The sequence below is a fragment of the Prionailurus bengalensis genome, chromosome C2 (genome assembly GCF_016509475.1).
Source record: "Prionailurus bengalensis isolate Pbe53 chromosome C2, Fcat_Pben_1.1_paternal_pri, whole genome shotgun sequence".
Taxonomy (NCBI): domain Eukaryota; kingdom Metazoa; phylum Chordata; class Mammalia; order Carnivora; family Felidae; genus Prionailurus; species Prionailurus bengalensis.
The window spans coordinates 66421813-66441240 of record NC_057350.1 but is presented as its reverse complement, the minus strand read 5'-3'; the positions used below and the strand labels follow the sequence as shown (position 1 = coordinate 66441240).

The 19428-nt window shown below is 46.0% G+C and overlaps 1 protein-coding gene across 1 annotated transcript in view; it reads left to right on the top strand.

The window, feature by feature from the left end:
* The window catches only part of GPR156 (G protein-coupled receptor 156), a 70803-nt gene extending 53583 nt beyond the window's left edge, over positions 1-17220 (top strand). Inside the window, exons 7-9 of the mRNA XM_043594262.1 lie at positions 3097-3333; positions 9561-9719; positions 14085-17220. Of these exons, the coding sequence (XP_043450197.1) occupies positions 3097-3333; positions 9561-9719; positions 14085-15419 (1731 nt within the window). The 3' untranslated portion in view covers positions 15420-17220. The remainder of the gene's footprint in view (positions 1-3096; positions 3334-9560; positions 9720-14084) is intronic.
* Positions 17221-19428: the final 2208 nt, after the last annotated feature.

Below are 19428 nucleotides of genomic sequence, written 5' to 3'. Positions count from 1 at the left end.
TTTTGATTATATGCACATATTACATTGATAGAAATGAGTTTTTTTATTTTTGGTTTTGTTTTGTTTTTGAGAGAGAGAGAGTGGGGGGAAGGGTAGAGAGGAGAGAGAGAATCCCAAACAGGTTCCACCCACACTACCATCTTGGAGTTCTATGAGGGGCTCCATCCCACCAACTGTGGGATCATGACCTGAGCTGAAATCAAGAGTCATCTCTCAGACTGAGCCACCCAGGTGCCCCTGGTAGAAATGTTTTTAAAAGAGAACACTGGAGGGTGCCTCGGTGGCTCAGTTGGTTGGGCGTCCAACTTAGGCTCAGGTCATGTTTTCACCGTTTGTGGTTTGAGCCCCACGTGGGGCTCTGTGCTGACAGCTCAGAGCCTGGATCCTGCTTCTGATTCTGTGTCTCCCTCTCGCTGGCCCTCCCCCACTCATGCTCTGTCTCACTCTCTCAAAAATAAATAAACATTAAAAAATAAATAAAAGAGAACACTGAGACGTAAACAGTTCTTGATCTCTAGTTTCTTGCTAATAGTTAAGAAAATGAACTTCAGAATACGACTGAACAGGGTTTGAATTCTGACTCAATCCCTTCCTAGCTGACCCTGAACCTCATTTAACCTTTCCAAGCCTGGGTCCCCTCATACATAAAGTGGGGATGATGATAATATCCTCTCAGAACTGTTCAGAGTTTCAAAAGAGTTAGTGCATGATGAGAATGTTCAGCCGGGGCTGAACAGTGGTTTGAGGGTCTGACTTCAGCTCAGGTCATGATCTCACAGGTTTGTGGGTTCAAACCCCTCATCTGGCTCTCTGCTATCAGCACAGAGCCTGTTTCGGGTCCTCTGTCCCCCTCTCTCTCTGCCCCTCCCCTGCTTGCGCACATGTGCACACACACACTCTCTCTCTCTCAAAAATAAATAAAAAACATTTTTAAAAAAGAGTTTTCAACCACTCCTGGCCCATGGGAAGAGCTCAATAAATGATAGATACTATTATTATTAATCTTTCACTGCCCCCTGGACAGTTCTGAAAACACAGTGCCTCTCTTGATTCCTTGAGCCCCATAGAAGAACATGTCCTCCCCACAACAGAAACTCAGCACTTCCCCCACAGCAGCTCACTTTGTGACTCAACTTGATTTATTTTCTCCATTGCCTTTTATATAATCCCATTTCCATTTTATTTCACTGTAATATCTTTCTGAAGGACAAAGAAAGAAAAGGGGGAAATAGTGCTGAGCGTCAGGAAACTGACTGAGCCAGCCCTCCATGGGCTCCCTGGCCAATGAGCAGTTCCTGAGGATGACTTAAATCTTCACATCAAGTTTCAGGACCCCCTACCTGAGCCTGGAAACTATCCCCACCCCACTTCTCAGCAGTGAATGCCAATGACATCCAAGTTTTGGGTATGATTCACTCAAACACAAGTCATGGATATAGAGAGGCTTTATTCATACCTCATTCCCTTATGGCAAGAGTTTTAATGGAATTAAAACATGTTAATAGATGAGATTTGAACATTTCAAAATCATAGAATTAATTTCATTTAGTTTTGATTAAATTACTAATGATCCAATCTGCTAGATGCCACCTGATGGTATCCGTTACACAAAACCCAGGTCCCACTGGCCTGACTTATGTGTCCTCTGGTCATTGAAGATCTCAGGGTGACCATCTTTGGCCCTCAGGCCCCTTTTGAAACACAGGGCATTAGGGGCACCCAGAAGGCATCCCTGCCATTTTGAATCCTTCACTGTGGGCGTAGCCAGTCCTCCAAAAAATTATCCTTGGGCTGTCCTTGAAGATGGAGTTGGTCAGGTCGTGCAATTGCAGTCACTGGCAGGTACCTTGCTGATACCTGACCTTGCTTTCATTATTAGTTCTCCCTCTGAATATCGATACTTCCCACCCCCATCTCATTCCCCATGGCATCTTCACATTCTGTGTGACAAAACACGGACATTTAAATCTTTCTATCAGACTGCGCTTCTTGAAAGCCAAGACCATGATTTATTCCTCTTTGTAACACCTTTGGCTACCCTGCACCTAACATGATATTTTGCACATAGTCAGGAGAACATATGTTGAATCTATACATTATGTATTGCTGATTAAAGCTTTGATTTCTGTTTAAAATACAGCTCATTCTAGGAGAAACAACCCTTTAACGTGCTGTGAGTAATTTTCTGTGTAGTACAAATGAGAGATCTGAGAGCAGTTTTATATTCATGGGAAAGAGGAAAGAATAGGGCACTGGGTTCCTGGAGGGGGGAGGGGGCAGGGAATGTCACACAGAGGATGAAGGGTATAGATGAAACCTTTAGTGCCTGTGCCTGCTCCACAGTCTTGCTTAGGTCCCAGCCTGCCTTTGTTCTCTTCTTCCATCTCCCACAAACACCCACTGGCACAGAGCCGCTGCTAGCCTATAGAGATCCTTTGTGTAAATTAGAAAAAGGCATCCCTTCTAGACAGATGCAATCTTGCAGGTGCAGGGCTTGGCAAGCAGATGGTGCCTTTGGGAAAATTAGAAAAAAAAAAAAAAAAAAAAAAAAAAGTCCTCAGGGCACTGCCCCTGCCTCGGCACATGGCTTGACAAGCAGACCACAGGGCTATTTCAGCTGATACATGCCCCTCAGTTCCATGTAGCACAGAACCACACAATTGATGTGGTAATCATCACCACCAACAGCACCATGTGCCCAGTGCCCTCTTAGTGCCCAGCAGCCTGTCCTGTGGGCTTCCTGTCATGTGCCTTGTCCCAGCAGAGTCCTGTCTGATAGCTGACTTGCTGACCTCCAATAAACCAATTCTCAGTGAAGAGGAGGAAAATAACATTTAGCACCTGCTAGGTGTGTAAGGGCTGCCTTAAAGGTCTTCCCATGTGCTATCCTACCTAGTATGTCTTCATAGCAACCCTTTGAAGTAGGTTTTATTATCCCTATTTTAGTAAAAGGTGAAATATTTATGCGATCTGAAGAGAAACCAGAGTATTATCCCTATTTTAAAGGTGAGGAAGTTGGGCCCAACCCTACTGCTCTTTGACACCAAGCCTGTTACTCCACTCCTCTCAGCCCCTGGTTCTCTTCTCCATCTCCAGGGCCTGCTGCTGCTATATGGTGCCTACCTGGCTGGCCTGACTGACCACGTCAGCTCTCCTCCTGTGAATCAGTCTTTAACCATCATGGTTGGGGTCAACCTCGTAGTAGTGGCCGCTGGGCTTCTGTTTGTGGTCACCAGATACTTGCACTCCTGGCCCAACCTGGTCTTTGGACTCACATCTGGAGGTATCTTTGTTTGCACAACCACAATCAACTGCTTCATCTTCATTCCCCAGGTATGCTCTAAGGAGAATGTGGCAGGCCAGTCCTTGTTGTCATTCCACAGGCTTCACTGGGCATGATAAACTGCTCACTTTGTTTTCTACTGACACTTTTGGGTACCATTTCTTGGAGAGTCAGAGGAGGGCAGATTCCCAGTGAGAGCTGGCTCTCTCTGTCTTTCCTTCCTTGCTCCCCTAAAGGGGACAGCTCTGCTCCCAGTCAGCAAGGAGGGCAGGCCCTAGGGGCTGGCAGCCACGGCAGCATGTGTGCACCCCTGACAGGCTGCCTCACGGACCTGCCTTTCCACTTAGCCTCCAGTCAACCTCACACTCATCCCCAGTCCCCTCTTCACCTTGGTAACGTCATTTCTTTCACTAGCCTGGAATGAGGAACCTTTCTTTCCTATCTGAGATTGCAGAATCACAGAGGAAAAACTCATTTGGGAATTTATGCAATTTAAAGTGCCTTTTCTTTTTTTTATTAGAAGAAAATATGGATCATTTCTTTTTACAATAAGGAGAGATAAAAACTGAATAAAAATGTGTTTCATAGTATGGGGGCTAAGAAAAAATATCAAATGAGGGAGGAAGATAGAAGCAGAAATATCCAGACAGCAAAGAGAAAGAAAAGGAGTCAGAGGGAAAGGAGAAGGAATTCATAGACTCTGAAAGCGATGTTAAATTATTCATGTTATGCCCTAGGGTACCACTGAGCCACATATATCTGAGTTAATGAACTTGGCATTAGGCACCTGTCCTGTTTCACTCTATATCTCCTTTTCTTCCCCGAGGCCTATCTCATCCCTCTACTCCCTTTAGACCCTATCTTGATTCCCTTTGCAGCTTGAAGTTGACTATGAATGACTTCATGAGGGAGCTAACTGATAATTAAAGTGTTGGCTGAGGTAGAGTTACGACTGCACTTTGGGGCACGATGATCCGACACAGGCATAGTCTTCTTCCCTTTCGTAAATTCTCATTAAAATATTCTGCAGAATAAACAAATACGGAAAATCTGTAGCAGCAGCACTAAAAACCAAGGATGGGTACTGCATCTGTACTAGAAACCAGGGGGATTTTTGCTGAATCTCTATGTTATAAGAACTAGATTGAAGGAAACCATGAGTGCTCCAGCTTATTTGTCTGGGATTTGGCAGAAAAGGGCTATGAAAAACAAGGGCTGTTCCCTTCTGGGAGATGGGGAAAGGAGAGTGGGCAGGCATCTTTTGTGTAGCCCACCCCTTAGGCTCTGTGGCCAGTGTTGTTGATTGGTAACCCATCCATCCATTGCTAACCCCTTTCTTCCTTGCTCACCTCCACTATATAGGCTGAAAGAGCTCAACACTTGCTTTGCCAACCTCCCTTATAACTAGTGGTACACATGTAATACCATTTTGAACAGTAAAGGTTTTCTGGAAGGCTTTTGAGAATGCTTTTGCTTTCCTAAAAAAGCCAGAGGCATGGCTGGCATCACCTAGTCTACTTTCTTCCTACCTTGAATGTTTGTGATGTCTGGAGCTATGGCAGCCATATTGTGACCATGAGTGAAAAGCAAAGAGAATATATATACTATACTAGGAAACTATAGCTCTTCTCATGTAAGACTATAAATTTAGGAGGAAAGGACCTATGAAGAGATTCTGCAGTTCACAAGAACGGGACTACAAACTTCTGAAGACTTGGAGAAGCTGTCATCCTCTGAAGTAAAATAGTTTTTAGAAGAGCTCTGATCTGTCTCAGCAACAGGATTCAAAGGATACTGCCTCTTTTCAACTAAAGTGAACCATCATGAAAAGGACATAATCTTAGATCATGAAATACTGAATAAGGATGAAAAATATTCTGTTAAACTTAACATCCCAATAAAAGCATTGAATAGACAGTTGGATATGGCAAAATATTGAATTAGTGAATTAATTTAAGGAAGCAGAAAACAAGGAGATGTTAAAAAATGAGAGGCCAGTTAAGAAAATACGGAGAACAGACCTGGGATACAATTTAGAGCTAATAAGAATCTCTGAAAGACAACAAGATTAATTAGGGACAGAAGTAATCACCAAGAACTATTAGAGGACAGCCTTTCTGATCTAAACAAGACCTCTATCTGAAAATACAGTGAATCTGCAACCTCCATGATATGGCCCTACTTGTATCTTCCCTCTCTACACTCACCTCTGTCCCTTTTGAAGCCTAAGTCTCAGATGCAAGACTTCCACTCTCTTTGGTGTTTGAAGCCTCAGTGGTAATCTTTAGGTACACTCCCATCACAGACATAAACATGCAGGACAAGGTTCGGTTTGGAATCTAACTTCCAGGTTTGATCTAAGCAACAAGCACTTGGTTTGTTGAAGTGGGAGTGGAAATTGAGTTATTGGGGGGTACAGGAACTGGGTGGACAGGCAGCGTCTGCCTTTCTCTTTCTGTCTCTCTGTCTCACTCCCCCTTTTCTTCCTAGCTGTCTTGAGTTTCCATTCTCTTACTCTGTCTTTCCTCTTCTATTTTCTGTCTCATGCTTTATCTCCTCTTGAGCTGACCATGACTAAAAAAAATGTATTTTATAGTTTACTGTATTTTAGGTTTAGGAGGTAGATTCTTTTTGAAAATATAAAAGTAACTGAGGCTTGTCAGCTTTTTGTGTGCCTCTGAATTGATTTTCCCCTCTGGCCTTTGGTAGAAGAAAGATTCTCCCTGTGAGACCAGCACCGTGTATTCCCGGGAAAATAGGACAGCTGAACAAATCTGGAAAAGGTTTGTGAGGAGAGCTATATGGGGAGGGGAGGCAGCAAGGAGGTAAACTGCTGCTTGCAGCTAAACCTTCAGACTGGACTGATGGGAGGGGCTTATGGAAGGAAAGGCACAGATACCTCACGGGCGGCTAGGTGGCGCTAGAGAGCTGAGTGAAATGGCTGACGTTACTGAAGAGGCAAGTGGACCAAAGAGCACTCTACACAGGCCCTCAGGAAATGCCTAAGTGTTTATGCCAAACACTGAAGTCATCACCAGCAATGAGCTAGCCTGTACTTTTGTGACCTGAACGTGACCCATCCTTACACACATCTCCCCCCTCCATCCCTCTGGCTCTGAGAGGCAGGTGAGTCCTGAGATAGGACATTGTTTTTTCATCTGAATCCCTGAAGTGTTTCATCTGCTCCTGAATGAAGGTATTTAGGAATTTCTACACTGCCTTATCATTATCTGTATACATCCCAGCGCCCCTACTAAATGGATGAACTTTGTAAAAGAAAACTTCCTTCATTTACTCATGTATCTGTCCATCCACTTATTAGCTGCAGGAAACATGTAGCTAAACACATGGGGCCCGACCTCTGAGTCTAGTAGGAGCAGATGTGAAAGGATTTATAATACATGTGTTAGGTGTTTGAGGAAGGCATGTTACATAATGCTGAGTAAGGGGTGCCTCAGTCTGGGAACTCAGTGATACCTTCTCAGAATTTGGGGGTGTTTGGGCCCAGTCTTAAAGGAGGAGTAACAGTTCACTGAGCAGACTGGGGAAGGACAGTGGGTGGCATTTTAGAGGGGGGACATCATGCCCAGGGGCAGATGTACATGAGAGAGAAAAGGGTATGTTTGGAGCACCATAACACTTCTGCACTTTGCACTTAAAAAAAAAAAAGTGTTTATTCATTTTTGAGAAAGAGAGCATGAGCAGGAGAGGGGCAGAGAGAGAGGGGGACAGAGGATCCGAAGCAGGCTCTGTGCTGACAGTAGGGTGCCCGATGCAGGGCTCAAACTCATGAGCCATGAGATCATGTCCTGAGCTGAAGTCAGACACTCAGCCTACTGAGCCACCCAGGTGCCCCTGTACCTTGCACTTTTTGAAGCACAAACTGAAACAAGGGGAGAGTAGAGGAGGTGAGAGAGGCACATGGGGTGAGCTTCTGAAGGCCCTGGTTTGCCTATTAGAAATTGAGAGTTAATCCCAATTCCTAATGTTTTAGTTTCCTATTGCTGCTGTAACAAATTATTACAAATCTAGTAGCTCAAAGCAATATAAATTTATTATCTTAATAACCCTGGAGGTTAGAAATCTGAAACGGGTCATATTTGACTAAAATCAAGATGTCAATAGGTGTGTGTTCCTTCTGGAAGGTCTAGGGGAGAATCTGTTTCCATGCCTTTTCTAGCTTCTAGAGGCTGCCTTCATTCTTTGACTCGTGGCTGCTTCTTCCATCTTTAGAGCCAGCAGTGTGGTGTCTTCAAATCTCTCTCTTTCTGACCTCTGCTTCTATGGTCACATCTCTTATTCGGACTCTCTTACCTTCCTCTTAGAGGGTCTCTGGTGATTACATTGGCCTTGCCCAGATAATCCAGAATAATCTTCCCTTTTCAAAAACCTTAACTCAATCACATTTACCAAATCCCTTTTGCTGTGTACAGTAACATATTCACACGTTCCATAGATTAGGAGGGGAACATCTTTGGGGAAGCATTATTCAGCCTACTACACCCACATAGCTCGGAGGCTGAGAAAACAAGAAAATGCTTGTCCCCTAGAGGAAGTGCCATGGAGAGGTCCTGAAATTGTGACCTGAGGGCCATTTGTAGCCATATTTCAGAAAGCCAGAAGGGTCAAGTCCTAACGACCAGGATCTCCACAGAAGACAGGAGGATTTAGTCAAGGGGCACCCTGGCCCCACCCAGCCAGCTTAGTGTGAGGCAGACCAGAAGCCCTGGAGGTGCCCTTACACCAATGTTGAGCAATTCTTCCAGCAGCCCTGCAGAGAGGAGGTGGTACGGGACAGAAAGGAAAAGCTATACTTAGCTATACTGCTAAGAAAACAAGGGGGGCCCGAGAAGGAACAGAGATACTTGCAGCACTGCTAGGGTGAGTGCTGGGAGAATAACACTAGAGGTCAGCTCTATCCACTCAAGACCATAGAGTCACCCTGTGGTGCCAGGCTCCAATAACTCCTGAGTATCAAGGTTAGCTGACAGAACCCTGGGGAAGGGGACTTTGAGAAGGGCATATAAGGGGAGGGTCCTAGCCTGACCCAGCACATATCACACAGACCCCTGATACCATGAAGGACTCATGCTGAATCAACAGAGAATCCAAGACTTGGGTGAGAATGTATTGTAGTTGATGGCGGAATTTTAAATCCTTTCAGCTTTACCACATTTGGGTTACACTCCATAGGCAGAGCTTAATAAATGTCTGGCGAGGTAGCAAATAAATTCCAGGATCCCTGTGAGGCTACCCACAGACCCCTCAGCATCATTTCTAGAGCCAGGGTACCAAAGTGCCCAGTGTACATCACCAGGACTCTCCATTAGGAGAATTCCTTAAGGGAGAAAGAGAAGCGTTGAGCACTGTGGTCTCCCCTGGCCTTCCTGTTACCGGCATTTGCCACATGGCAACAGTATCCCAAAGGCCCTAGACAGTGCCCCTATTCCCTTCCATCCCTATTAAATTAGACCAGCCCAGGCTTCCAGATAGTTTCTCAAAACCAGTTTCTCCTGAAAAACTTTCCCTAGAACCCCCACGTTAACAGTCTCTGTCTTCATCAGCTGTGCTTGAGGACATGCGGTGTGGCACGGTGCCCTGCTTACAGCTGTGGCTGGGCTGCTAACTAGCTGGAGGGCCTTGAGAGGTCATACTCCTTCTGAGTCTTTCCTCATTTGTCAAGTAAAAAGGACAGTCAGATCTCAGACCTAATGTTCTATCATTTCTATGGGTTTTTATTGACATTTGTGGTTTTCTATCTGGATGAGACTTGATTATTGACTTGGGTTAGAAGTCTTCCGGCAGGAGCAGTAAGTACACCATTATTACTCCAAAAATGAGAATAATTAAGAACAGCTACTTACCACCAAAAGCAGTTTCATTTGAAACATATAATGTTTAGACTGCTTAACCCTATTAGAGCTCCTAAATTCTGGCTTGAGAATATGGCTCTAGAAGTATATTTCAACTCTGGTTTGCCTTGACCAGTCCACTAACAGGCAGGTAGATGGGGCAAGCTGAGATTATTCAATTTTATCTACTTGTCAGCTTCTTTCTTTGGCATTTTTTAAAGCAATAATGACCTCAACATTCTCTATACTTTCTGTCATTACCGTTTATGAACTTGCCAGAGTAAAGTACATTTTGAGTAGAGAATAGTTTACACATATGTACATATCTGTGACACTGTAATTCCTTGATATTTTTGAAAAAGAGTGAGAGAATGTGTTTCTGGGAGTGTAACTAAATAAATAACATGTGTTCTTTTATTTAACAGCTGAAACAGTGGAAGGCATTTGAAGAGGAAAACCAAACAATCAGACGCATGGCCAAATATTTCAGCACTCCCAGAAAAAGCTTCCATATGCAGTATGGTGAGGAGCAGAATTGCCACACTAGAGGAGAGAAAAACTCCATGGACAGACTCCTCACAGAAGTAAGCTAGACCTCTGCCTGGTGGATTCTCTGTCAGGAAGAACTCCAGTCATGCAGTGGTGGGCCCCAGAGGTCTCATTGCTAACATTCTTTCTTAGCCCTCCGTTCCCCCACTTCCTAGCCACGTCCACTTCCCTCAGCCCCAGGCAAAAAAAAAACCAGAAAACAAAAAACAGCATTTCCCCAGGGACCCACCCATTGCAGACACTCAGCTTACCCACTACATTCATTCATCGGCCTAGTGTGTGCCAGGCATTGTGCAAAATGCCGATGAACTAAACAAATATAGTCCCTACCCTCATGGATCTCAGTCTATTGGAGGAAGTCAATGTTGATCAAGTAAATGTATAATTATAAATTGTGATAAGAATTATGAAGGAAGAAATAAGAGTGGTAAGACAGAATAATGGGTAGTGAGGGTAAGGGAACCTAATTAAAATGTTCAGAAAAGATGCTCTTAGCTGAGAGCTGAAGGTTAAGTACAGGTGCAGGGAAAAACATTCCAAGCAGGGGAACAGTGTTGTAAAGGCCATGAGTCGTAGTGGATCCTACCTTTTTCTGTATGACACATTCTCTCTTAGAGTAGTGCCCTCATTTCCAAGATCTTATGAGGCCCATTACTGTCCTTTCCAGGTTTGAACTAGAGATTGCAATCATTTTACCAACCCAGAAAGTCAATCAGTGTCTAAAAATGGGGTAGAGGGCTTATTTGTTTGTTTATTTATTTATTTGCTCAAGATTTTATTTTTAAGTAATCTCTACACCCAATGTGAGGCTTGAACTCACAACCCTGAGATCAAGAGTTGCAGGGACAGAGAACTTAATGGGGCCTCTAAATATCATAGTAGCACCAAGGGAGGACTGGGCAAACCCAAGCCCTTTTTCCTTCTGTTCTTGAGCCAGGCTTGGCACCTCTCCCAGAATAGGGCAGTGTAATGTGTGCTTGAAGAAAGCACCTGGAAAAGCTTGAGGCTGCACTGCCCCGGAAAGGAGACACAGGACCCAGAGGAATTAGTTTTTTGCTCTAACAAAATTATATTTCGTATTATTTTCAGTACAGAACATGCCTGAGTAGGTGCTGTGTGGGAAACTACACTTGTTTGTAACTGGACTGACACCTGGGTCTCAGCTGTCCATGCATGAGAGGATGATGTGATGGGGACCCAAGAAACACAACCAGGGAAGGGATTAATGTCCTCCAGCACCTGCTGCCTGTGCTTCTCTGTTCCCTCCCTCCACACTCTTGGTTTGGAGCTTTTCAATCCATCAGAGTAATACTTCTCCATATTTTTACTATTTATGAGGTATTCAGGACTTTATTTCAAAGCCAGATTTCTTCCTACCTGGCAAGGGAGTAGCATTGCCTTTGATACTCTGCGAGGTCTTCAAAGAAGCATTTTTTGTCCAGCTAAACAGAAGGCTAGAAACTTGGCGAGAACATCCAGGATGGTTTTTATTCACAATCAGCTAATGTTGGAACAGCCAAGTGGCCTGACTCTTTAGCCTTATGGTAATTTGTGACGTGCTTTTTGTATTTCTGCCACACTACCCTGTTTCCCACGCAGTAACTGAATCTGCTCTTTCCAAAAAGATGTCTTGAGTCTGCGGAGGGAGGGCCCTAATAGAAAGCAGATGCAGAGGCAGTAAAAATCCTGGCCTCCTCCCCTCAGTGCCCTACACCTGGAACATCTTTCCCAGAACAGGCCTGAGAACAAGCATCCTGTCCCCAGGCCTCTTCACAAGCCCAGAGAGCTTCCAGTATCTGAATCTCCAGTTCCAGCACTGCCTGGTCAATAAACACAAGTATCCCTCCCGCCTCCATATGTGCACAGACCCCTACTCCATGCTCCTTGGTTGCAGGTCCCTCTTACGTAGCCCCATCTGTCACCTTGTGTCCTCCTCTTACTTTCCTACAATCTTCTCACTCTTGCCCCCCCTTGACTGTATGGCTAGAGGTCCCCCAGAGGCTGTTTGAGCAGCATGCATCACTGGCTTGCCAGGCTGTGGAAAGACCAGCAGATAGAACCTTCTTGGAGGCTGAAGGACCTCCCTTCTACACACTACAGCAGAGGAAATTCACCTACTAGTTTACTTCCTTGAACCATAGAAACAAGAGTGTGACTCCATTTCTCCTTATGGCCTGCACCCTATGGAACACACCTGTGGATGTTTTGCTTCCCCAGATATGCCAAAAGCAATAATTAATAAGTTCATTTAAATGTAGCTGCCATGGTAAGTCAGATTTTGGTCTCACAGTGGCAGTGCCTCACACCATGCCTTTAATTAGTATGCAGCCGTGGAGAAGACAGAGCCCCACTTCCTTTTCTGGAACAAGGGAAATTTACTGTTTAGGCTGACGTTTCTAAATCTGTCACCAGCCAGCTTCAGATGTTTGGTTTGCTGGGAGAAAAGTATTCCTCCCAACTCAATGTTTACCCTGTTTTTCTACACTCAAAGAAATTTATGGATAAGGCACAAAAAGTCAGCATTCAGAGTTTACTTGCTGGGGTAGCTGTCATCAGCTGGTGGCTTCCCCCTACCTGTGGGGGAGTAGAGACCTCCTGAAGGTAGTATGAGAATGTGCCTGGTGGGCTTCAGGGGGAGGGGATGGTGAGGAGGAAGAGGGTTGGGGTCCCTTCTGTGCAGCCAGCTTAGTCACACCTGTGAGATCCTCAGAGAGATTTCTGGCACCACCCAGATATCATGAAGAGCCTGAATGAATGTCGCCTTGTTACTCATCTACTCCGCTTCTGGTGAGTCCTTGAGTCATCTACTTGCCCAGCTACACCCCTGCCTTACCACTCTGCAGGTGAGCACAGGGAGGATGGGAAGGCAGGCACTCAGCTGCGAATCCTTTCTGCTTATTCACCAGTTACTCACTGATCCTGGACTCTCTCCGGATGATAAAAGAAGTAGACTAACCCAGGATGAAACTGGAGTACCAATATTCGGAAAATCACCCTCCTGCTTATAAGTAGGGAACAGGAGGTCTGCTCGGAGTTGCTGCCAGAGGGCTGTTGCTGGACTCGTTTACTTAAGTTGCTTCTCCCTTAAAGGGTCACTTCTGGGCAACTCTCCCATATCAACTTGAGGAAAAAAACCACCAGTTCAGTCCATAGGCAACTTGTTTCAGGGAGCCTAAAGAAAGTAAGTATTCTTCTATTTGTAGGGCGTAGTATATGGACGTCCAGATGCTCACCCTCAGCTTTTAAAGAAGATAGCAATAAAGAGGCAGTATTTTGGTATTTGGACAAACACTTCCTAGAATTCAGTGTTTGTGTTATTACCCCCTAAACCCTTGACCATCATCTGCCCCATCAGCTCTCTTTTGTGCTCTGCTACCTTTGAACATCAGAAATTTCATCAGGTGGACATAGGTCTGAGCTAGACGATCACCTGCTGTACCACCAGAGGATGCTCGGGGCACACCCTCCACCACCCCTCCCTCCCACTTCACGGCCCCTGATCTTGCCGCTAGAACGGGCACGCCTCTGCAGCTCTCAACTGCCAGCTCTCCTGGGAATAGCCTGTTGACCAACTAACAGCCATGCAGCAGGTAGGCAGCTCAGCAGTGGAACTGCCCCAGTCTGATTCATCTTCTGGGCTCCATTCTAGATCTACTAAATCAAGCTGTCAGGGATCTGGTCCCAACTATTCTCTTTAAACAACACATAACAAAATAAAAAGCTTCTTTAATAATTCTGGTGCCTGCACTTCTTTAGCAGATACAGACAGCTGATGGTGCCACATGGTAGCTTTGGCTCCCACCCCCAAGGTCCAGCCAAAGGAGGTGATAACACCATCCTGAAATTCTTGTAGCACACCCCCCTCCAACTCTAGTCTTATCTCTTTGGTTCAGGATTCTCCACTCTTCTCTCTGTTCTTCCAGTTTTCTAGTCTGTTTAGCAAGAGGCAAATACTTATTTCCTCATTCATTCATCCCCTTGAGATACGCCTGAAATTTGTCTGTGTTATATGAAAGTGTGACAAACCTAGAGTTGGGCCATCTCAAACATTATTCAGACTGGTGTTTTGCAGGTTGACCTGACCCCCTGAGCTCTGAGGAAAGGGGAGAGGGTGCTGCAGCAGCCAACAAAAAGCTAATGCTATGCCTCCTCCGACCTCTTCCCACAGACGATGCCACATTTGTTGAGCACCATTTGTCAGTTATTGTGCTAAGCACTTCACTCACATCAACTCATTTCACCTCATGGAGCTACCTCCTCAGAGCTTAAGATCACAAGCCAATACACAGAGGAACTGGGATTTAAAGCAAGGTTCTGATACCACTCTTTTGCCGCCGTGGAAAACAGTGTAAAAACCCTCAGAGGCATCCTTTATTGATGGTTTTGCTTTTATTTCACAGAAAAATGCTATGATTGAAAGCCTGCAGGAACAAGTAAACAACGCCAAAGAGAAGCTAGTGAGGCTGATGTCGGCTGAGTGTACCTTCGACCCCCCAGAGTGGGCCGTCCCTCCCACCTCTTCCCACAGCAAGAACAGCCTGACTGCAGCCTCTGCCCACAGCCTGGTAGCTCAAGGGCCTTTGGAATGCCTCTCTGACTCTCAGAATGATACCAGTATAGTTGCCCAGGACTCCCAGAGCACCTCAGTGCCCTCTTCAAGTGTACAAAGCCTGGAGGGGGCTGTGAAAGACACCAGCTCCTCCTCAGGGCAGAAGGAAAAAATTTCTAACTTCAAAGACTTTTCTGGTCATTTAAATTTGGGCTGCAGCCAGAAGCCACAGCCTGAGCAAAGCCGAGGTACAGAAAGAAGAGACCAAGTACCCATGAACCCCCACCAGAGTGTCATACCAGGTGGAGAAGGCCCTGTTCCCCAGAGACAAGGGCAGCTGGAGAACTCAGAGGAGCCCCAAAAGCGGCTGTCAAGGGTCAATTCAGTGATCAGGGAGAAGCTTCAGGAAGTCCTGCAAGATCTGGGCCTGGGCCCTGAGGCTCCTCTCCCCTCTTCCCCATCTTATACACAGCAGCCCTGGAAGAACCCCCAGAAGATTCCCCTCTCCAAGGAGCTGGGCTTCAGCCCGTACATGGTGAGGAGAAGGCGGGCAGCACTGCGGGCTCGCTCACACTTTCCAGGCTCTATACCCTCATATGTGGGGCATCGGGCAAATAGGACTGTATCTGGGGCACGTGGTGGGCTCAATGTGCAGAATAGGGACAGTCTCTGCCTGGATCCCCAAACTGCTGGTTCCAGGGCACCAAAACCCTCTTCCAGGAAGCCTTCACTATTCCCAGATCCACAAGGCAAGCCGGGCACCCTGGAGGGCAGCAAACAAAGCCAGACAGAGCCCCAGGGTACCAGAGGGAGCCAGGCAGCCTTTGCTCACCAGCCTTCTGGCTCTGACCAAGCACAGCGTCCTGCCGCCCCACACCTACCCAGAGCTTCACCAGACGTGCCTGAGCAGCGGCAGCTGCTGTCCCTGGGATTCCCAGACCGTCCATCCATGTCTTCTCCATGCAACTACCTTGACACTGAGTCCAGCAGTTCAGATGAGTTCTTCTGCCACTGCCACCGGCCCTACTGTGAAATCTGCTTCCAGAGCTCCTCTGATTCCAGTGACAGTGGCTCATCAGACAGTGACCCTGACCCTGCTGGGGGGCTGGCTTCCTGGGAAAAGCTGTGGGCCCACTCAAAGCCTATTGTGAACTTCAAAGAGGACTTGAAACCCACACTGGTGTGAAAAGCAGCAGAGTGGGTGTGGATATAGAGGTTGGTCCAGGACAAGCCATACCAACGCCTGTAGGAGGAAGGCCAGTTCTGGCCTTTAGGGAACAGACCAGTGCCCTGAACTGATCAAGCTTTTACCATGTTTCAGCTATGCTCACTTGAGTACTGTGTTACCTTCAGCACTTCTTGATCTATAAAATGAGGGGGATTGCCTATCTTGTTACTACCTCACAGCATTCCTATAAAAGACTCCAGTGACCATAAAAGATAACTTCTCGATAAAAGGTGCTAAGTGAGAACAGAGGGTTTTCTGTCCTGGTCAGCCTGTATTCTACAAAACTCTTAATATATACTAGGTGGGTCACTATATGGACTATACAGATGGAAACATGGAAGGAAAATTTCTGCAGAACCAGAGTTGTAGACAGCGACCAATCAAACTGGCCTTCTGATGGACAGGCCTGCTAAGAAGATAGGTCTCTTATGTTCTTGGGTGCCCCACTCTTGGCAGGGGATGGTTTTACTTCTGCTGAAGCTTGTGAACACCACCACCCTAATTTCCAGCTTCTGGCCAGCCTCGGCTCAGAGCCACCTTTACACCACTATTTGGTGTACATGTGTTTCCACCATTATGGCATCTCACCATCATCCCTGAGACTGTCAGATCTCTATGTGCCCATAGGCTACCCAGATCTCACTCCTGACCTCGGATAACACCAGAGGCCCAGACTGTCTCCTGGTCCCTGTGGCCCTTCCCTTTGACTCTACCAGGGGTACAGTTTTGTACTGGGGGTGTAGGATCACACAATGATGGTTTCTGATGGGGTAGGAGAGGTCCTATTTGCCAAGAGGTATTTTGGGGGCCATTGGAATTACATGACCACCAACAGCTACATAAACCTGGAAATAGAAGATGGGAAAATACAAAGGAAGAAATGGGGGAGAGGCAGGAAAGAAAATAGGCTTTGAATATTTAACTTGAGTCTGGCATGGTCCTCGGCAATATAAAATTTCAGTAATTCCTTATGATATCCCTGTGCAGTAGGTGCTCTCGTTCCCATTTTACAGATGGGGAATTTGCAGTTTAGAGAACTGAGGTCACTTCCCCAGACATCACACTGCTAGAGAGTGGCTCGTGCGTGACTTGCCCTCAGTTCATGGGACTCCAGGTTGGCAGATTTCCCTGAGGACACATCTCTTCACTCATTCTCCTGAGAGAGTCTGGCAGCACTTGGCAGGCCAGACGGTAAAGCAAGGGTAGTGTAGGGAAGCTGAGAGATGCTCACCCTGCAGTTCCAGATCACAAAACTGGGTTCCTGGCCTCAGGTAGCAGCCCTCCACTTCTCACTGCCCCAGGGGCCCACCCGCACCTCCCAAGGGAGCCAGGGAGTTGGTGAAGAGTGAGTGCCAGGAACTTAACCACCACCAGTGCCACAGGGAAAGCACTGGTGGGTCCACTTTGCTTTAAGCGATTGTTGTTTACAGGCCGTCCCCTGCCCCCACCCACTGTGTGTCCGTCTTTGTGTATACAGATTTGTGTGCAGGAGTTTGGGCCTCATTAGAAAAGCTTGGAGCAGGGGCACTTGGTTCCAAATCTCTCCCAGAAGATTTATCCTGAACGCTCAGGGCTGCCGACACCTCGGGAATCTCCGGACACTGGACTGGGAAGCCCTCCTGGTAGCACAGATTCCTCTATTGTTTACTTTTAAATACAAATGTCATAACTTATTCTGTGTGTGGGTTTGTAGCTTCCACCTGTGCTGTTTGTATGCTGTCCAAACAACCCCTTAATAAATAAGAAATGTCTCCCCAAACAAGTCTCTAGAAATTATAGTCCCGTGCTGCAGAGGAGAGGAACAGAGAAGCCTCTGTGAACCACCAAGGGAGTGGACACGAAGCAGCCACCAGAGTTGCCACTGGCTCAGCCCAGGTTCCAAGTAGATCTTCTGCCAAACTCACATTTGTAACAGATTCTTCTGTGGTCTCCCTGTGCAGCTTTCTATCCCAGAAACACCTGCCCCAGTGGAGAGAGAAAACTCTGGAGACCCTTGACTCTTCCCCCCCATGGTGGCGGGTCCTGTGGTTGGGCTTTAGCTTCTTTCATTCTAGTATGTCACCTCTAGAAGTCTATCACTCACTTATGTGGACTATGCATCCTCTAAACCTGGCAATCCCTCTAGCCTTCTCACTCTCTCTGCGACTATACCGTCAGTCCCATCACTTGGCACTTCCACACCTCCATCCCTCTTCTATCTAGAATTTCTTTCTCCACTTTGTGCACCTTGTGAATTATTCATCTTTCAAGACTCAGGTAGAGTCTTGAACACCCCCAAATGGAATGGACTGATCCCCTAGTTAAAGGATATTTTGGGGTCCATATTTTGAACTCCACTATATAGAAACTTCTATTATCCATTTTACCTAGAATGATTTTGTAACCTTTGATAGACTTGATTGAAGAGATGGAGAATCTACCCTGAATTTTCCTTTTTTTGTCATTTGGTTTAAAAACTATGTGCCAAATATCATGACAGCCCCCAGATACTGTTCCCAAATCTATTGTTTACTCTGTGTACCCACCCCCACTCTTCACCAGCTCCTTTCCTAAGTCTTTTACCCCAAACCAGATAATCCAGTGACAAAATTCTTTTTTTTTTTAAATTTTTTTTCAACGTTTATTTATTTTGGGGACAGAGAGAGACAGAGCATGAACGGGGGAGGGGCAGAGAGAGAGGGAGACACAGAATCGGAAACAGGCTCCAGGCTCTGAGCCATCAGCCCAGAGCCCGACGCGGGGCTCGAACTCCCGGACCGCGAGATCGTGACCTGGCTGAAGTCGGACCCTTAACCGACTGTGCCACCCAGGCGCCCCCCCAGTGACAAAATTCTTAAAAGGATGAGTGTGTCATGACTTTTGGATGCTCTTGACTGTTAGGCTCTTGAGGAAAGGGCAGTAACTTGTGCAAAGGAATCCTGGAGAAGGAAATGTTGCTTCTGCTACTATGCTCTGGATTATGTATATCTATTGGTTTTAAGGTCTGGCATGGAGCCAGACCTGATTCTGACCCAGGCATATGTTGTTCTGCTGATTGAAATCTTGGGGTTGGAGGTGTCCATCCTGATTCCAAAGTCTATTCCTGTCTCTTGGCCTGTGACAAACTCTTTCCTTAAAGGATCAACTCGGCCTTCCTGGAGCTCATAGCAGAGAAAAAAGCATCAGAATGTAGGAGGCTTGTTTTTAAAGAACCATATCATTTCTAAAATGGTAAAGAGAAAAGTCAATGTAAGTTCCACAAAATCTCTTCTGTGTCTGTATTTATTTTATTATGTTTAAATGTGTCTCCTCCACAGATTGTAAGTTCCTGAAAGCACTGAGTGTGTCTTCTGCATCTTTGTGTCCTCCAGAGTAGCCATCCGAGAGCTTTGCATAAAGTATAAGCACAATAAATGTTTGATGGATGGATTTCTGGACAGATAAGCCGATGAAACAAAGGAAGGCAAGGAAACAAAGGAAGGCAAAGAACCAGTTCTGCAAAGCAGCAGAAAGGGAGGCAGAGCCATCTGGTTTCACTGCCTTCCAATGAATTGAAAGCAAGAAGCAAAATCACTAAAAGACCTAGAAATAACTGAACTCTGAAAATGACAGTACTTTAAGTCTCTTAGGGAGAAGGGGGATAGAATGATAGTTAATGAAAGAGAAGCAAGAAAGTTATTGTGATTAAGGTCTTCTCTTTAAAGATGCTTTCTTTACAGGCGTGTAACTGGGTAACAACCAGCATTAAGTAGGAGGACAGTCTGTTCATCTTTCTCACCATCAGCTTCCTTAGTCCCCTTTCTCAGAGCCCCAAACAAAGCACTTTCTCTGTACCCTCTGGCTGCTACACTTTTCCCAGTAACACCATCTGGGCTTTGTCAAGGGAGTAGGGTTCTAGTGCAGAGAGGGCATTTTGGGGCCAAAGGCAGGAGGCAGGTTGCCCAGACTCTGCTCTTCCTCACCTCTGGTACCTACTCTGATCTTTTTC